Source organism: Canis aureus, chromosome 19 (genome assembly GCF_053574225.1).
Source record: "Canis aureus isolate CA01 chromosome 19, VMU_Caureus_v.1.0, whole genome shotgun sequence".
NCBI classification, from domain to species: Eukaryota; Metazoa; Chordata; class Mammalia; order Carnivora; family Canidae; genus Canis; species Canis aureus.
Genome location: NC_135629.1, coordinates 58,435,137 through 58,452,957, shown reverse-complemented (window position 1 = coordinate 58,452,957; position 17,821 = coordinate 58,435,137). Strand labels below are relative to the sequence as shown.

General features: G+C 65.0%; 1 protein-coding gene across 1 annotated transcript; it reads left to right on the top strand.

Annotated features, from left to right (window-relative positions):
• Positions 1-225: 225 nt before the first annotated feature.
• ONECUT3 (one cut homeobox 3) lies at positions 226-17,592 on the top strand. Its single transcript, XM_077857519.1, has 2 exons — positions 226-1,408; positions 17,102-17,592. Exons 1-2 carry the CDS (start codon positions 226-228, stop codon positions 17,389-17,391), a joined length of 1,473 nt encoding a protein of 490 aa, XP_077713645.1. The 3' UTR covers positions 17,392-17,592.
• Positions 17,593-17,821: the final 229 nt, after the last annotated feature.

Below are 17,821 nucleotides of genomic sequence, written 5' to 3'. Positions count from 1 at the left end.
GGCGGCCGGGGGAGCGGTGGGCGGGGGTGCTGACGTCAGACCCGGGCCCGGGCGCCGGCGGCCGCTCCCCCGCCACATCCTGGTGGCCGCGCTCGCAGCCGGGCCGGGCGGTGCGCCGCGCAGCCGGGCAGCCTCGCGCAGCCACCGGGGAGCGGGCGGGGGCCATGCGGCGGCCTTGAGCGCGCCGGCCGGCGCCGAGGAGCGCGCGGCGGGCGGCGGCCGAGCATGGAGCTGAGCCTGGAGAGCCTGGGGGGCCTGCACGGCGTGGCCCACGCGCAGGCGGGCGAGCTGCTGAGCCCGGGCCACGCGCGCTCGGCGGCGGCGCAGCACCGCGGCCTGGTGGCGCCCGGGCGCCCGGGCCTGGTGGCCGGCATGGCGAGCCTGCTGGACGGCGGGGGCGGCGGCGGGGGCGCCGGGGGCGCGGGCGGCGCGGGCGGCGCGAGCGGCGGCGCCGACTTCCGCGGGGAGCTGGCGGGCCCGCTGCACCCCGCCATGGGCATGGCCTGCGAGGCGCCCGGCCTGGGCGGCACCTACACGACGCTCACGCCCCTGCAGCACCTGCCGCCGCTCGCGGCCGTGGCCGACAAGTTCCACCAGCACGCGGCGGCCGCGGCGGTGGCCGGGGCGCACGGCGGCCACCCGCACGCACACCCGCACCCCGCGGCCGCGCCGCCCCCGCCGCCCCCGCCGCAGCGCCTGGCGGCCAGCGTGAGCGGCAGCTTCACCCTCATGCGCGACGAGCGCGCGGCGCTGGCCTCCGTGGGCCACCTCTACGGGCCCTACGGCAAGGAGCTGCCCGCCATGGGGTCGCCGCTGTCGCCCCTGCCCAACGCGCTGCCGCCCGCGCTGCACGGCGCCCCGCAGCCCCCGCCGCCGCCGCCGCCGCCGCCCCTGGCCGCCTACGGCGCGCCGGGCCACCTGGCCGGGGACAAGCTGCTGCCGCCCGCCGCCTTCGAGCCGCACGCCGCGCTGCTGGGGCGCGCCGAGGACGCGCTGGCTCGCGGGCTGCCCGGAGGCGGCGGCGGCGGCGGCGGCGGCGCGGGCGGCGGGGGCACCGCGGGGCTGCTGGCGCCGCTGGGCGGGCTGGCGGCCGCCGGGGCGCACGGGTCCCACGCGGGCGGCGGCGGCCCGGGCGCGGGCGGCGGCGGCCCCGGGGCGGGCGCGGCGGCCGAGGAGATCAACACCAAGGAGGTGGCGCAGCGCATCACCGCGGAGCTGAAGCGCTACAGCATCCCGCAGGCCATCTTCGCGCAGCGCATCCTGTGCCGCTCGCAGGGCACGCTCTCCGACCTGCTGCGCAACCCCAAGCCCTGGAGCAAGCTCAAGTCGGGCCGGGAGACCTTCCGCAGGATGTGGAAGTGGCTGCAGGAGCCCGAGTTCCAGCGCATGTCGGCGCTGCGCCTGGCAGGTAGGAGCGCGGCGCGCCCCGGCGGGGCTGGCTCGGCCTCCCCAGCACCGAGCAGGGTGGCCCGGGGCACCCCAGCCCCTTCTCCCGCGGGCCCAGGACTCCCCGGCAGGAGGCCGGAGTGCGATCTGTCCCCTGCCCGTCCGTACTGTCGCCGCCGAAAGGGAGAAAGGGCTTGCGCCGCCTCGCCCCGCGGCAGCCCGCCGGCCCTCCCGGCTGGGGAGGGGTCCCCGGCTCCCTCCACGCTGTGGGGAGGGTCCCCGAGGCCGCCTGCAGGGTGGCCCATTGTGTGTGTGCTGTGTGCAGGGGGCGGCTGGAGGCGCCGCCGCAGCCCCGCGGCCACTCCCCTCCTCCCGCAAGGCCCGGCTGCGCTTCCCGCTCGGGGAGAGCCGGACCCCACCGGCCGCGGCGCCAGGAGGCCAGGCCCGCCCGCGCTCAGCCCTCGGCCCAGAGCGCGCTTCTTTGTAGCTCGGCCTGGGCGATCGATAGCCCCCTCCCCCTCTCCGGCCGCTGGCAAAGGTCACCGGAGCGGCGGGGGAGGGGCAGCCCCGGGGACCCTCGCCCCGCGGCCCGGAGGCCTTCACACCCCGGCCGCCTGCCCCCCGAGCGCGGGTGCCAGGGCTGGGGTGCGCGCCCCCGCGGCCGGCTTTCCCCTTGTTTCCCTCATCTCCACCTCTGTCGGGGCAAACCGGCGTCTATTTATTTTTCACTTGCTCTGGCTGTGCTCCCGCTCCTCGTCCGTCTCCCACTCTCCGTCCCCTCTCGGTCCCTCTCTCTGGCTGACTCTCAGCCCCCGGCCCTTGGGGACCAAGCTCCCTCCCCCCTCCCAGCTGGCAGCAGCTGTGTCCACACCTGCCCCTGGCGAGGCGGCCTGGCCCGGCTCCCTTCTCCTGGGTGCCTGTGGGGTGCAGGAGAGCCCCTGCCACTGTCACCAGGATGGGCCTGCCCCGGAGGGGGTGTCTATCCTTGGCGGCAGGGGGAGGGGGCTGCGGCCGCCCCTGCCTTGGGGACAATAGCCGGCTCGGGCTCTGGATCGATCGCTTCTCTGCACACAGGGGCAAGTGGCGCTGGAGTGGCTGCCTCTCAAACTAGGCGCCCCTGGAGCAGGGAGGGGGGAAGGATTTGTGTCGCAAGTCCACCCGGCGAGGGAGGGGGCTTGGAGGGGGGCGTAGGTTGAGGGATGGAGAGGGGTCTGTGTTCGTTCCCCCCCTCCCCCGGCATACTGGGCAACCCCGGGGAGCCTGCACTCACACCCGGCCTCAGTTTCCCCTTCTGCGGAGTGAGGTGACAAGCTGAGCCTCCCATAGGCTTCTTAGATTCTCCACTTGAGGGAACGGGAAAATAAATTCTCCTTCCTCTGTGGCAGGTGACCCAGCGTGCAGGGAGGTCGCTGTGACATGTTAGAAATGGCGTTAGGAACCTAGGCGGGTTTTGTGGAAGGGCAAAGCCTGCTCCCCGTCACCCGTGCAAGGACGTGGGTGTGCTCACGGAGCACACTAGTCACACCAACACACAGCCACAGCCTGCTGTGCCACGGAGGTGACAGTGGTAGCCTAAAGGACACCCGCATGCCCCACAGGGCTCTAAGGTGTTAGACACTAAGTGACATCCTCCAGACCTGGCCGACCGGGGCATTGGATGTGTGGCCATGGCAGCCACCTTCTACCTCCCCCCCTCCCAGCGCATGTATTTTGGGGGACATGGTGTCTGGCTTGGGTGCACCCCCAAAGAATGGAGGTCACTTTCCATTTTTCTCACAGACACGTATGGGGCCACACAATTCAGGGCTCCCCAGAAGGTGCGCCAGGGTCCCCCAAGCCACAGACTCACAGATCGCGGGTCGGGCGACCCCGCAGAGGCCCATGTGCACTTGGGGCATCCTTTCCGGCTGCTGTTAGCACTGCAAGAGGGGAAACTGAGTCCTTGTTGGCGTCCTGGCCGGGTCTCCTGGGCTCTTGTGGCTGTGGCAGCAGGCTCACCTCCGCGCCTCAGTTTCCCCTTCTAAAGAAGGAAAATCGAATCCGTGGTGGGGTCAGGAGCGCCTGAGGGGTGAGGGGGAGCGCAGGGGTCGCGCCCGGGGCGGGGTGCTCGGCCTGGGACTCTGCTCCTCCCGCCACTGCCCACGTGGTGACCGCACCCACCCGCGGGCTCGCAACCCGCACGCTCCGACCCGTCTACACTGCCGGGCTCGGCCTGCCTGCGAGTTAGAGGTGGCGGCGGCCCAGGGCGAGGGGTAATTAGGCGCCGGCGGCTCAGAGGCCTTTAGTTCCGGTCGCTGCGCAAATGAAAAGCGGTTAAGTGGCGGCAAATCGCCCCGGTTAGGGGGAGGCAGCGGGGCGTCCCCTCCCCGGCCCGCGCCCGGCTCCCGGCCTGGAGGGCTCTTGCCCGCGCCTCCCCCTGCACTCTCCCCGCCCCCGCCCCCTGCACACTCCTGGGCCCCCCTCACCCCCGGCACACTCCTGGGCCCCCCTCACCCCCCTGCACACTCCCTGCCCCCACCACCACCCTGCACACTCCCAGGCCCCCCACCACCCTGAACACTCCCGGGCCCCCCTCACCCCCCTGCACACTCCGCCCCTCCAACACTCCCGGCCCCCCCACCCCCCTGCACACTCCTCCCCCCCACCCCCCTGCACACTCCCGCCCCCCACCCCCAGGACTCGCAGCCCCACGGCCCAGCCCGGTGCTCAGCTCTCCTGCCTCCGGCGGGGCCACTCGGTGGCCGTGGGCACAGGCACAGGGGCCACGAGACAGACAGGGCCCACGAGGGAGGAGGACACCTGCGGAGAGATGGACTCGCGGAGGCAGAGACGGGTCGGGAGAGACAGAGACAAGACAGAGAGAGAGAGAAGATAAAACTGGAGAGACGGAGAGACGGAGAAGCAGAAACAAAGATGGGGACGGAAGAGAAACCGACGCAGAAAGAGAAAGACAAAGAGAAAGGGAGAGAGACAGAGGCAGAGACGGGAAAGCTCCGAGGAGGGGGGGCCGCAAGGGCGGTCGCGCGGGCCCCCCCAGCCCCGTGGGTCCCCACCGCCCCCCAGCTTCCCACCTCCCTCCGTCCCAGATCTGGGCCCCGGGCAAAGGGCTGGTGGCTTTGCTTCTGTGAGGCACCTGAGGAATCCGGCCAGGGGGCCTCAGGGCCCCCCTGCTCTGTGTGCCTCAGTCTACCCATCTGTAAAATGTGTGTGCGGGGGCGGGGGCGGGGGAGCCAGGTTCTGGGTCCGAGATTCTGGGACGGGACCGCGAGTCCGGAAGGCCCATCCTGCAGCCCCCTAACCGCTGGGGACCTCATCTGCCCACCCCACCCCAGGGTCCTCACGGAAGCCTCCCTGGCTCCAGCTCAAGCAGTGATTCTGGGGGGGCCTGGGGGAGGGGGCTCTCGGCTCTCGGGGCGGGGTGGTCGATGAATTCGAATTACCGTCTCTAATTCATCACCGCCGCGGGTCGATAGCTTTGGCCGTCTTCAAATATTGTTTAAATTGCAACTCTGGAGGAAAAGTATGTTTTGTAACTGATCAGAAAAAATATATATAAAATAAATATCGGATGGAGGCGATTGGCCTCCTTCTTGCCTCGCTGGTGAGTCAGGTGCCCACAGCCCTGAGGGGTGGTGGAGACCAGCAAGGGGAAACTGAGGCAGGGAGGGGACCATGTCTGGAACCAAGTTCCTGAGGGGGGGTGGCGGCGTGGGGCCGGGCTGCGGGTCTGGGGGGGAGGGTAATGGACAGGAAAAGGCAAAGGGGCTCCTCCACCAGGGTAAGGCCGCAGTGCCCCCCAGCCTCCCCCTGCACCCACCCAGCTTCCACTCTGCAGCTCTACCCAGACTGAGGGGCGGGGGTGTCTTGAACAAGAAGGGACCCAGCCCACAAAGTCCAACAGCGTCCCCCTGGGGGGGCTGGCTGTGCAGCCTCCGTGAGCACCCCCAGGACCCTGTACCTCTGTAAAAACCTCCGCGTGAGCAGCACGGGGCCCACGCCTCTTACACATCCCGCCAGACCTCCCAGCGGGGGCCTTGAAAACCTGGGACCCCTGGGCTCCCTCACTGACAGGTGGGGTGAGGGTCCGAGGCTCAGTTTCCTCATCTGAGAAGTGGATGGAATAAGATGCCACCTCGTGGGCGCTTGTTGAGGTTTTTCTCCCTGTGACGGCCCTGGGGGTGCCCCCACAGGCTCTGCACCCTGAGGTCACCTTGCTTAACTGCTCCCCACACGCACAGGTCTCCTTATCTTCAGGGGGGCCCAGGGCAGCCCGGGATCTGGAGATGCAGAGAGTGGACAGGGAGACGGGTCTGCAGGGGACCCCTCGAGCCCCCACAGGGGTGCATGGGGTTATGGGGACTGCGTCTCGGATTGTGTGAGCTCTGCAACATGCCCAGGGTGACCCTGGGTCCCCACCACACACACCAGGCCCTCCTCCAAACCACAGGACCCCGTCTGGGACTCGGTAGGACCCTGCCCCCATTCAGTGCTTCTGTGTCCCTGCCACACAGACAGGGGTGCAGAGGGGAGGGCAGGCTCTCAGATGGGGAGGGGGCTGGCTGGGGGGCCTGAGGCCCTCCCCCTCTCCTTGGCTCAGCCACCAGGGATGAGAGATGGAATCATCTGGAATGACCACTTAAGCTGGATGTGATTGTCGTGCCCACTCTGCAGACCAGCAGGCCGAGGCGGAGGCGGCGAGAAAGGAAGGCAGTTGCCCAACCCCCCCCCCTCCCCGCACACCCTGTGAGAGGGAGTCCGTTTCCCGTGGGGGCTGAGTCCGGAGGGGCTACCTCAGGGCTTGAGAGGCCCGGGCTCCCACCTCCTGCATATGGGGGGACGCTCCAGGTGGGTGGTCCAGCGGGGACATAGGCTAGCAGAGGCCTCAGTGCCCTGACGCCAAGGACAGTGGGCATCTGCCAAGGTCACGGCAAGTTCTGGTCTGTAAGCGGCTCCGAGGACCGCAGGTGGGCGGTGGGGTGGCTGCTCCAGCCTGAGGCTTCACCTCGGGGTCCCTCCGCCGCGGGTGACGGGACCCACGTGGGCCCCCACGGACCAGGTGTGGGGCCCAGGCCCCAGCTCCCTCGCATCCGCCCACAGCCACCCCTGGATCCCTGCCTCTGCTTCTCCCTGAAGCCTGGGCCCACCCTCGGCTTTACAGCCCTGCTGGAGCCCGATGCCCCTCCCCGCCTGCAGGACAGGGGTGGTCACCCCCACACCAACACCCCCCCACACCACACTTAAGCACATTGACAAGCCTGCAGCATGCAGGGGGTGAAGCTGGTTTCTTACTCCTTTACTCTGAAATCCCCTTCGCCTAAAATCCCCGAACAGGCACTCTCCTCCCTAACTTCTCTCCCTTTCCTATGCTGCTTCCCCATCAGCCATCACCACTCTAGTCTGAGCGACCCACCCAGCTCCGGGCGGCCCACGGTGCCGCTCCTTCAAAGGCGGAGGGGGCTCCTTACGGTCACTTTGGGGCTCATCACATGCCTGCTCAGCGTCCTGCCACGCGGCCCCTTGCGGCCGCCGGGATGTAGGGGAAGCTCCCTGCCCGCGGCCCCGGGGTGCCCTAACTCCGGCTGCTGGACCCTTGAGGACAAAGGACGCGGCGGGGAGGCCGGGCAGCTGCGCGGCCTGGGCTGCTGGCCCTGCGGCTGCCCTGCCTGCGCCTTTGTATGGAGCAGCAAGCCCAGCTACCCGGGCAGCTCAGGCTGGTCTGAATCAAGTTTTTAATTAAATGCGGCCCCTGATCAATAAGGACGGCAGCGCTGTGGGGGAGGGGACAGGCGAGCCGGGAGCCAGGGGCTGCCTGGAGGCCCCCCGTGACCTCGGGCGGCGCAGGGCACCTGCGGCCTCAGTTTCCCCTCTGCCCAGCGGGTGTAGGTGTGGGTGCGCTTGAGAAGCGAAACCCTCCTGCCCGTGGACTCTTGCCTTGTGCGCAGACGTGGAGAGGGGTCCCCTTAGACCCAACAAGTCACAGATTCCCAGCACATGGACACAGGGCCAAGGAGAGGCGCTGGTGACCAGCACAGACTGCGGAAGGGAGGTGCGGGCCGCAGATGGAGGTGCGGCGGAGGCTGGTGTAGACCTGCCCACGTTCACAGCGGGACAACCGGGTGCAGACTCAGGCTCAGGAACCCGACCCTCTCCGTGCTCGGATCCGGATCTGGCCTGTTCGAGGAGGCCTGCGGCGCTGGACTGCGGGAAGGGTCCCCGTCTCTCCTGGGACCTGTGTCGCCACCGGGAGCCGTCCATGCGCGCCAGCTGGGCTCGCTGGAGCACCTGTCTCTCCCGCATCTATGCAGTCGCTGGACTCACTCCGCAGTGCGTGGGGGTTGAGAGGGGGTCGCGTCCACCTACAGTGACAGGGAGGGTGAAAACGGGGCAGCAGGGGCCCCGGCTCCGTGTTGGGGGAGGTGTCAGCGCCTCAATGTCCCCCGCGAGGCGACCGCCACCGGGAGCTGTGCCGCCTTCTGCACGACTGTCCTCTGCTGGGTGGGGGGGTCCCCTAAAGCGGAGAGGAGCCTGGAGGGCCCTTGCCTTCCGCAGCCTGGCGGGGTGCGCGCAGCCCCACAGAGGCCCAGAGCCCTGCAGGGCACACACTCCAGGGCGGCAGGGAGCGCAGGGCACGGGACCGGGCCTGCGACGCTGGTGACGCCAGTGGCCGTGGACAGTCGCTTCCCCCTGTGCACTTCCCAGATGAAGACTGGAGTCCCCAGGCCCAGCAGTGGCACCTCCACAAAGCCTGCCGCCACCCCCCCCCTCCCCTGTTTTATTATTTCCAACCCTGGACACATTCGTCTGGCTCCAAATTTATAGAGCAGGACGGCTCCTCCGTCACCCTCCTTCCTGCGAGCCAGTGTCCGCTTCTCCCGGAGGCTGCCCTTACTCCCGCCGCTCCTAGGGCGCCTTCCTCCGGTTTTCCTTTTCCTCTTTTTGGACAGAAAGCCCGGTTCTGTTTTGCTTCTGTCTCCTCGACACCCAGAACTTTCCACAGCAGGAGAGAGAGCCTCCAGGGTCATTTGTGCTGGCTACTCTTCTCGTGGGCCATCCCCCTGTCCCCCCGACCACCCCGGCCACCCCCTTTCCGGAGGACAGTCAGGCCGGTCCAGAGGGTTCTCCCCACCCGCGCAGGTGAACGCAAGGGCGCAGGGAACCCGGTTCTGGGAGTTGATCTGTTGACTAGTGTCCTAATCACTGACGTGCCGGGTCACGCCCCCCTTTCTGGGTTGGCCTCTCTGTTCTTTTCTTTCTTATCACTGCTTCCTTTCCGGTCATCTTTTTCAAATCTATTTTCAACCGCTGGCCTCGGTGACTTCTTAATAGGTTTTTAAAAATCCAAGCCGTGTGCAAGCTGGGTACGGGTGTGTCCGTGCACCAGCGGGTCTGCCCCTGAGCGAGGGTGTCTGAATGGGGGGGGGGACTCTCCGTGGCCGACCGTCTAAGTGTGAGCTGCCCCTAGACACCCCAGGCCCCCACCCCGGTGGGGGGGGGCGGCCCAAAGTCCTTCATTTGCCTGATTAGTCTTTGAAAGGCTCAGAACTCCCCTGCAAAGGTGGCCGTTAAAGCCCCGTCTGGCGGAGCAGTGGGGAGGCCTCCCCTAGGCTGGGCGCTGGCCCAGGTGCGCTCAGGAGGCCTGGGAGGGGGAGGGAGGGGGAGGGAGGGAGGGGCAGAGTGGGCGCCGGGGAAGGCAGATGAGGACGGGCTGCCGAGGTCTCTGAGGGTCCTGGCCTGAGGGCAGGGCCCGCTGTGCACCTGTCTCCTTGGAGATGACTCCGCCCCCAGCAGGCGCCCCTTTCTGGCTCCCTCCGGGGTACAGTGTAGATAATCAGGGTCAGTGTCCCTACTCCAGGCCTCTCCTGGGACTCACTGTGTGACCTTGGGCAAGTCATCCACCGTCTCTGGGCTGGGGAGGCCTTGGCGGATGCCCAGGGCAGCTCAGCCCAGTGGGGACAAGCCGTCAGGGTGGGGGCATCCGTGCTCCCCACATCTGGGGCCGGGGCAGCTGGCGGCTGGGGCGGGACGCGTCGCCAAGGAAACCGGTCATCATCCCAGCCGGAGACCAGGCTCCGTATTGAATTGTCTGCTCTGCGAAGCCTAAGCTGAGCACAGGAGGTGGCCAGAGGGGAGGGGACAGCCCTCGGCTCCTGCTCCACACCCCTGCACACCCGAGCCTGTGCCCAGGTGGACTGCGGTGGGGGAGGGACAGGCCCTCGGTGCAGGCGGGGGCACACGGGAGCGCCCGCTGCACACGGTGTCCCAGCTGAATTCTGGTGCCCTGGTCTAGCTGCTGTCCTTCCCTGGCAAGCCCAGCCCTCCCGGTGGCCCTCTGGCTCTTCCCTGTCGTCCCTGTCGTCGTGGGGCTTCACGAGACGCCCTCCCCCCAACCCGAGACCCGGGCTGGGTCCCCAGGCCTGCAGTGCTGCATCCCCAGCTCCACCCCGCCTGGAGGCCTCCTAGAACCCCGGGCTCAAACCTTCCCCCTCCCCCGAGCCCTGGTGCCACCCCACCCTCACCGCTCCGAGGGGGAGCCTGCACCCTGTCTGGGAACAAAGTCAGCCCTGGCTTTCCACGTCTCCGTGTCTGTGGGATTACTAGCGTGACCCCTCTTACCCATGAGACCGTGGCTGCGCGAGGGGAGGGGGCGTCCTGCCCCAGCTGTCCCCAGCAGCACCTGGCACACAGTAGGCGCTTGATAAATGCATGAAGCAGGCAAGGAGGGAAGGAATGGGCCGGTCCAGCTCGGGGGCACATTGAGAGTGTGCCTGAGCCTCACGACGGCCGCAGGGTGGGACTGACCCGCAAGGACGGCAGGATCACGGGGTCGCTGCCTTCATTGGCCTGGTGAACCAGGAGACCCACGTCCGCAGAACGTGTGTGCAAGACCGGGTGTCCCCACCTACCGGGCTGGTGAAGGGGGTGGGCGGGGCCGGGCAGGTGGACGGAGCGTCCTGAGGGCCTAGGCGCTTCCCCTGGGGCACCATCCGCCTTGGCTGTCACCCGCCGCGTCACCTCACCACACCATGTCCCCTACACCCCCGTGGCCAGCTGCAGGCAAGCGTCAGGCTGCTGTCCGCTGGTCCCGGGCCTCCCTCACTGCCCAGCGACCCAGCCACGCCCTGGGGCCTCTCCCCACCCAGCACCCTCCAGATCCCACACCCCTGCCTGTCACGTGCAGACTTGCTGGGTCACAGGAGGACCCGGGGCTCACGCCCCTGTGGTTTGTTTACCTGTGGACACCCGCAATGGTAGTGAGGTGCACTGCACACACCTCAATGACACGTAGCCCCTCACCCGGCCGGGCACTCGTGGCGGCTCCACGTGGACACCCCAACACGATGGGGCGACAGACAGATGCCCGAATGGTCAGCCCAGGGATGGCCCAGGACAGGCACAGCAGCAGCACTACCCTGCCCCCAGGCACGGACCACCCCACCGAGCACCTCTGGGGGAGGGGATGGGAGGAGGGGGAGGAGAGGAGCAGTGAGAGGAGGAGGGAGAGGGAGGAAGGGGAGGAGGATTGGATGGGAGGAGGGAGAGGGGGAGGAGAGGAGGGGGAGCAGGGAGAGAAGGAATAGCGCATCTGCGAGAAGAAGATGGGGGTGACCAACCAGCGACCCCGCTCCCTGCCCTGCAGACCCCATTGCCAATTGTCCCCCACCCGCCGCCACGGGCAGGGGCGGGGGAGGCTCCGCCTCAGCCGCCCCAGCTGCTCCCTCCCTGACTGCGGATGGGTGCCCACTGCGGAGGGTGCCCAGGGGTCGCCCTGGGGGGTCCCACAGGGGGCCATGAGGGGTATAAGTCGTCTCCCATCGGGGAGGGAACTCAAGCTCAGGACTGGGGACCCGGGCTCTTCTGGGATCCAGAGAAGGGTTTCCTGGGGGAAGGTCACCACTGCAGGGCCTCCTCCGGGTGGCCGAATCCCTACTCCCTACCTCAGTTTCTCCATCTGAGCTCTCTCCCAGAAGATTTGGGAGACGCAGAAGTCTGAGGCTGAGCCTGAGGTGGGGGGGACCTTATGGCCATTCTCCTCCCAAGACCCCCTAGATGGACCCCGTCCAGGGTCCAGGACGTTTCTGGCTAAATCCCTTCCCCTCGCTGGGTGCTGGGCGAGGCAGGGACCAGGATTAAGAGCGTTCAGTTGAGGAAACGGAGGCACAGAGGGCGGACGCAGCGCGGTACTGCAGGGGGGCAGGGCCTGACCGCCCTCCTGGCCTTGGGGGGACTTGCCCATCTTGCAGACAAGATGGTCTGCAAGCCCCAGCACTTTCCAGGAAGGCAAAACAGAGAGGCTATGGGGGAATGGTCCAGGGGGTCTGAGGTGGCACTTGAGGGTCCCCCCATTCACCCACCCTGGCTCCCACCTGGATGAGGACCAGGGAGCCCACCCCTCCTCCCTGGAGCCCCGCCCTGGGCCAGGCCAGGCCCTCCTTGGCTCGGGGGCTGGGTACCCCGTGAGCAGCTCAGACTTGGGAGTAGGCCCGTGGTCCCTCCTGAGCCACCTGTAGTCTCTTCCCAGGGCCTTGGGGACCCCCCAGGACCCAGCCGCAGCCCAGCATCATCCCTGGATCATCCCTGAACTCCAAAAAGACAGAGGGAGGTGGGATGGGGGAGACACCAGTCGCTCTAAGATCAGAGCATCTCCGAATTGGTGTTCTTATTATCAGTTTCTGAGTCCCTGGAGGCATGGAGAGGGGCCCCAAACCCACATTTGAGGGGGGCCCTGGATAGAGTGGAGGCATCACTGTAATGCTATGAAGAAAATAAAGGAAAAAAAAAAGAAGAAAATAAAGGAAAGGAAAAGGGGGCTGTGGAGATGAGAGCAGAGAGGCGGCGGGGTGGGGGTGGTGGGAGGAGGAGGAGCGGTGACGGTGCTGAGGGTGCGCTGAGGGATGTGTGACGTGTGTGTGACTTAGGCGGAGGGTCCTGGTTTTGCAAATGAGGAGCCTGAGGCCCTGTTGGGGGACCGGCTGGCCCAGGGTCCCTGAGCAGGTCTGGTGGCCAGCTGGTTCCTCCCCCAGCTGCCATGGCAACCGTGGTTGGTGGTGAGGGTCTGTGCCTGGGGCCACTCCCTGTCCCCTAAGCACAGGCCCCGGGGTTGAGTCCTCCTGTGATGGGCTCTGCCTTGAGGAGAAGGGCGTCGGAGGAGGTGCTGGTGCAGGTGGGGTAACAGGAGGTGGGATGGAGGGAGAACTCTAAAGAGAAAGGTGGTGTGGGAGCGACTGCAGGGGAGGCCATGAGGATGGGACAAGTAGAGGAGGTGAGAGGTCAGAGGTGCCATAGGTGTGGTGATGGAAGTCCAGGTGACAGAGGTGATGGTGTTGGAAGATGTGGTGGTGCTGGTGACGGTGGAGGTGGAGGTGACAGGGGTGCAGGTGGAGGTGGCACTGATGGTGGAGGAGGCGATGATGATAGGATTGGCACAGGTGGTGGAGGAGGCCATGGAAGTGGAAGTGACAGTAGAGGAAGCAATGCAGGTGGAGGTGATGGTGGTAAAGGTGATGCGGAGGAGGAGGTGATGGGGGAGGTGACGGGAGGTTATGGGGGAGGCGATGGGGAGCAGGTGATGGGGGAGGCGATGGGGAGGATGGGGGAAGCAATGTTGGTGAAAGGGATGCAGGTGGAGACAATGGTGGAGGAGGGGATGATGGTAGGATTGGTGCATGTGGCAGCGGCGGAGGTGATGCAGGAGGAGGTGATGGAGGTGGAAGGGACGCAGGTGGAGGTGGTGACGGTGGCGAAGGTGGTGATGGCAGAAGGGCTGCAGGTGGTGGAGGAGGTGATGGGGAAGGTGATGGTGGCGGAGGTGATGGAGGTGGAAGCCACAGTGGCGGTTCCCGGTGGAGCCCATCACGGAAGAGGTGGCCATAGCGGTGGCATCGCTGTAGGAAGCCGGTGGTTGGCGCTGTGGGTAAGTCCGGGTCCCCCAGGCGCCCTCCCCGCCCCACCGTGGGCACGCGCGCGCGTCCGCCAAGGGGCTCCCGCCACAGCCTGTCCTCCGCTTGGGGCGCCGGTGGGGGCATCTGGGTGCCGGGCGGGTGCCGCCCAGGGGAGGGTGGTGATGGCGACAGTGCCCCCCCACCTCCGGGCTGGCCTCGGGCTGGGCTCCGGGCCTGTGGGGGATGGACGCAGGACAAAAGCGGCTCCCGGTAAACAGCTCTGACTGGAGCCCAGATCGATCGGGCTGTGAGGAGCTGTAATTAGATTGAACACTGGGAAGGGGGAGAGGGGAGCCTCTTTTTGCTGCGATCGACAAAACACGAAGTTTTTTTCATGACTCTGCTTGGCCCAGCCCCTCCCCCTGCCCTGGCCTCTGGGGCCCCCATTAGGACTTGATTGGAGAAGGGGAGAGCGCTGGGTGGGGAAGAGGGGAACCCCGAACCCGAGTCTTACCTCCCTCCCCTTCTGGGCTCCGGTCCTGCCCCTGCTGGGACCTTGAGCACGTGGCTCCCCTTCTCTGAGTAAATCAGGAGAAGGATCCCTGCCTCCTGGAATTATCATAAGAGTAAAAGATAAGAGACGTGCAGGGTTCTTGACGTGTAAAGCTCTTTTTTTAAAAGACGTTATTTATTTATTCATGAGAGACACACACGGAGAGAGGCAGACACACAGGCAGAGGGAGACGCAGGCTCCTCACTAACCAATGTGGGACTCGATCCGACCCCTGGATCGCGCCCTGAGCCAAAGGCAGATGCTCAACCAATGAGCCCCCCAGGTGCCCCCTGGGGTTTCTTTATGCAGACAAAATAGGAGCATATGTTCCTGCTCCCCAAGGGCTGCCTGGTGCACTCTTCACCTGCCACGGTTCGCCTCCGTCTTTGCACATCCGTACCACACCCCTTCCCTCTGCCAGCTTCACACTACACGTACAGTCTTTTGCCTAAATCGATATTCAGAATTGCATCGTTATGCTTTCGGTGAATATTGTCCACAGCTGAGCCACACAGAGCACTAGGATTGCATTTTTCAATTCTTATCTGACTGTTTGTTTTTCCAGGAGTTAGTAGTTGCCGATCACAAGTTCTTCCCACAGTCCCCACACAAAATGCAAACCAACTCAGGATTTTTCCATACATCTTAGGTCATGTCCCCTTTCCACTTGCCTTGGTGCTAGATGGGGCTGCACCCCATGACCTGGGTGCCTCTGTTCCACAGTCTTCTAGGCTCTGCCCTCCTTGTCATCTAGAGGACTCTTCCCTTTTCCTGAAGGTTGAGTCTCACCTCCTGGATCCCACTTTTTTTTTTTGGATTCCACTTTTTTAAAATAAAGATTTTATTTATTTATTCATGAGAGACGCAGAGGTACAGGCAGAGGGAGAAGCAGGCTCCATGCCAGGATCCCAGGATCACATCCTGAGCTGAAGGCAGATGCTCAACCACTGAGCCACCCAGGTGCCCCTGCACACTTTTGTTTTTTAATTTCCCTCCTCATTTTGGTGAAACACATCCTCCAGGAGCTTCCTGAGAAAGGGTACACAGAAGTCGATTTTTGGAGGCCTTGATTTGGCTGAATAGGTCTTCACTCTACCCTTCTGCTTGATGTTTGGCTGCGTATCCAATTCTAGAATTTCTGTCAGAATTTTGAAGGCATTGCCTCACCATCTCCTAGTTTTTGAGAAGCCCAAAGCCACTTGACTCTCATCCCTCCCAGAACATCCGGCTTTCCTCTCCCAGGAGCTTTTACGCCTTCTCCTCTCTCTGGGTCTCAGAGAAGTCACAGGGATGAGCCTCAGGTCATATCTTTATTCACCCATTGAGTTGAGCACTTCCTGGGCTCACTTATTTATCTATTTATTTATTTTTAAGTATTTTATTGTGCACTTGTTTGAGCAAGAGAGAGAGAGGGAGAGTGCATGAGTGGGGGAGGGGCAGAGGCAGAGGGAGAAGCAGACCCCCCCTCTGAGTAGGGAGCCTAGGGGACTCCATCCCAAGACCCCGGGACCAGGACCCCAGCCAAAGGTAGATGCTTAACCAATCAAGCCACCCAGGTGTTCGTGGGCTCTCTTACACGGGGACTCTTGTGTCCTCCAAACATGGATCTTTTTCATTATTTACTTGGCAGTCTTTTTTTTTTCTTTCTTTCTTTCTCTTTCTTTCTTTCTTTCTTTCTTTCTTTCTTTCTTTCTTTCTTTCTTTCTTCTTTCTTTCTTTCTTTCTTTCTTTCATTTTTTTTTTTTTTTTTACTTGGCAGTCTTTTCATCCAGTTTTCGGTTGCCTCTGAATCAGACGGCCGGCCTGCTCCATCCACCCTGTATTATGCCCTTTCTCCCATTTCCCATCTCCATGTAGGCCCTGTACTATTTCTGGTGGGGGGTGGGGGGGTTTCCTGGCACTGGCTTCCAGTCCTGATGTTGATTCCTTCCAGCTCTTACAGGTTTTTTCCTAAGAGCACAGTCTTCCCTCTTCGTTGCCCTTTGTGTTGAACAGCAGCCTGTTCTTGTTTCGTGGATACAGTACTTTTACCCTCCGAGCTTTGCCTCTTCTGACAGCGTCCTCCCCTCTCCTCCTACCATTTTTTTCTCATTTGTCTACTCTGTTTCTCCTCCCTCTTCCCTCCCCTTTCTCTCTCCCTCCCTCCTCTCCCTCCTCCCCCTCCCCTCCCGCTTCCTGTCCCCTCTCCTCTTCCCCTCCTATCTCTCTTCTCTCTCCTCCTCCCTCTCCCCCTTAGAGGCTTTTCTAAACTGCCCAGTAATCTCCAAACACAACCTTTATTCAACCATAAAACCTGAAGGAGCTGTTGGGAGCTTGTGTTTCAGGTCAGAGGGAGGTGGAGTGAAGGGGGTGTCAGATCTCAGGGGAGAACCCGTTGTCTCTGAGAAATGAGCCACCACTACAGGGACGATTTATCTACTTTTGCAGACGTGTGTGGACATTGATCTGGCCCGCCATCTGGTTCTGACTCTTCCAGAACCAAAATAAGCCAGTGTGGTGTGTGGTCCCTGTGGTCATGGGGGCTGGTGGCGGGCATCTCCTAGGGTGGCCTGCACCACCAGCATGTGTGGGGGTGAGAGCGGCTGGGTGAGAGTTGTGGGGAGGCTTAATGGGGCAGGCTCTGTGCCTTGTGCAGCCCCTGGTCATGCACGGCAGGGAACCAGAGCCTCTGACAGTTTGGTGCCTGAGCCTCCCCCCCACCCCTGCCCTGGAGGGAGGTGGCCACCCCAGCGCTGGCTGGCCCCGCCGCATTGAGGGGAGGGCTCCACTGTGGAGCTGGGGCCCAGAGGAGCCTGGGATCCTGCTTGGGGCCCTGAGGGGGGTGCCACCTCCTATAGGCAAACATCCATCAGCCGGCAGAATTCTCTGTGCCACAGAGGGGGAGCTGGGTCCTACGTGCCCCCCACCCCTCCTTAGATCCCCCACCTCCAGGGGATCCCTTGGGCACTTGAGGGAGGCCAAGCCCGGGCCTCAGCCTCCAGGGGTGGGGGCAGGGGTGGGGCCTCAGCTGTGCCAAGCAGGGCTGCGGCACTGTGGGCCTGATGACCGGCCCCTGCGCGCATCATGCCGGGGAACACAGCCGGGGAAGGAGGCACAGACTGGTCCCCGGGTCACCGGGCGGGCGCGCCCCCTGGACCCAGTAAGGCGCGCTTCTCCGGCGGGGTCTACACCGAGCCTCCCCGCAGGGAGGAAGCAGGGGAAGCGGGGCCTGAGCGCCGGCGGCGGTGGGGCTGCGCTGACGCTGTCCCGTCTCTGTGTCCCCCGCCCCCCCCCCCCCCCGCAGCCTGCAAGCGCAAGGAGCAGGAGCAGCAGAAGGAGCGCGCGCTGCAGCCCAAGAAGCAGCGCCTGGTGTTCACCGACCTGCAGCGGCGCACGCTCATCGCCATCTTCAAGGAGAACAAGCGGCCGTCCAAGGAGATGCAGGTCACCATCTCGCAGCAGCTCGGCCTGGAGCTCAACACCGTCAGCAACTTCTTCATGAACGCGCGGCGCCGCTGCATGAACCGCTGGGCCGAGGAGCCGGGCGCCGCGCCCCCGGGCCCCGCGGGCAGCGCCGCCTTCTCCAAGGCCTGAGCCCCGCCGCGCCGCCCAGTGCACAAGAAGGGCCCCCTCCCCTCCAGGCCAAAGGGAGCCCTGCGCCCCCCGGAGGGGAGGGGCGGCAGGAGGGGCTCCCCAGCCCCCTCCTTCAGGACGCAGAGGGCCTGCGAAAGCCAGGGCTCCCCCGTGTCCCCGAAAGCGGGTCAAGAAGCACATACTAGAAATATAAACCGGGTATTTAACAGAAGGAATTTTGAGAATCACCCCCCTCCTCGGCCGGGCCCCCCCCCCCCCCCCTCAGGCCGGAGGAGCCCTCCTCCCCAGCGGCCCTCCCCTGCCGAAGTCGCCAAACCCCGGGGGCTGGGTCCCTCCAGCGCCCCGCCCCCCGCCCCAAGACCAGCCCCTCCGCCGGCAGCACCGCCCACAGCCGAGACCCCACCCCACCCGCCCCCACCCCCGCCCCGGC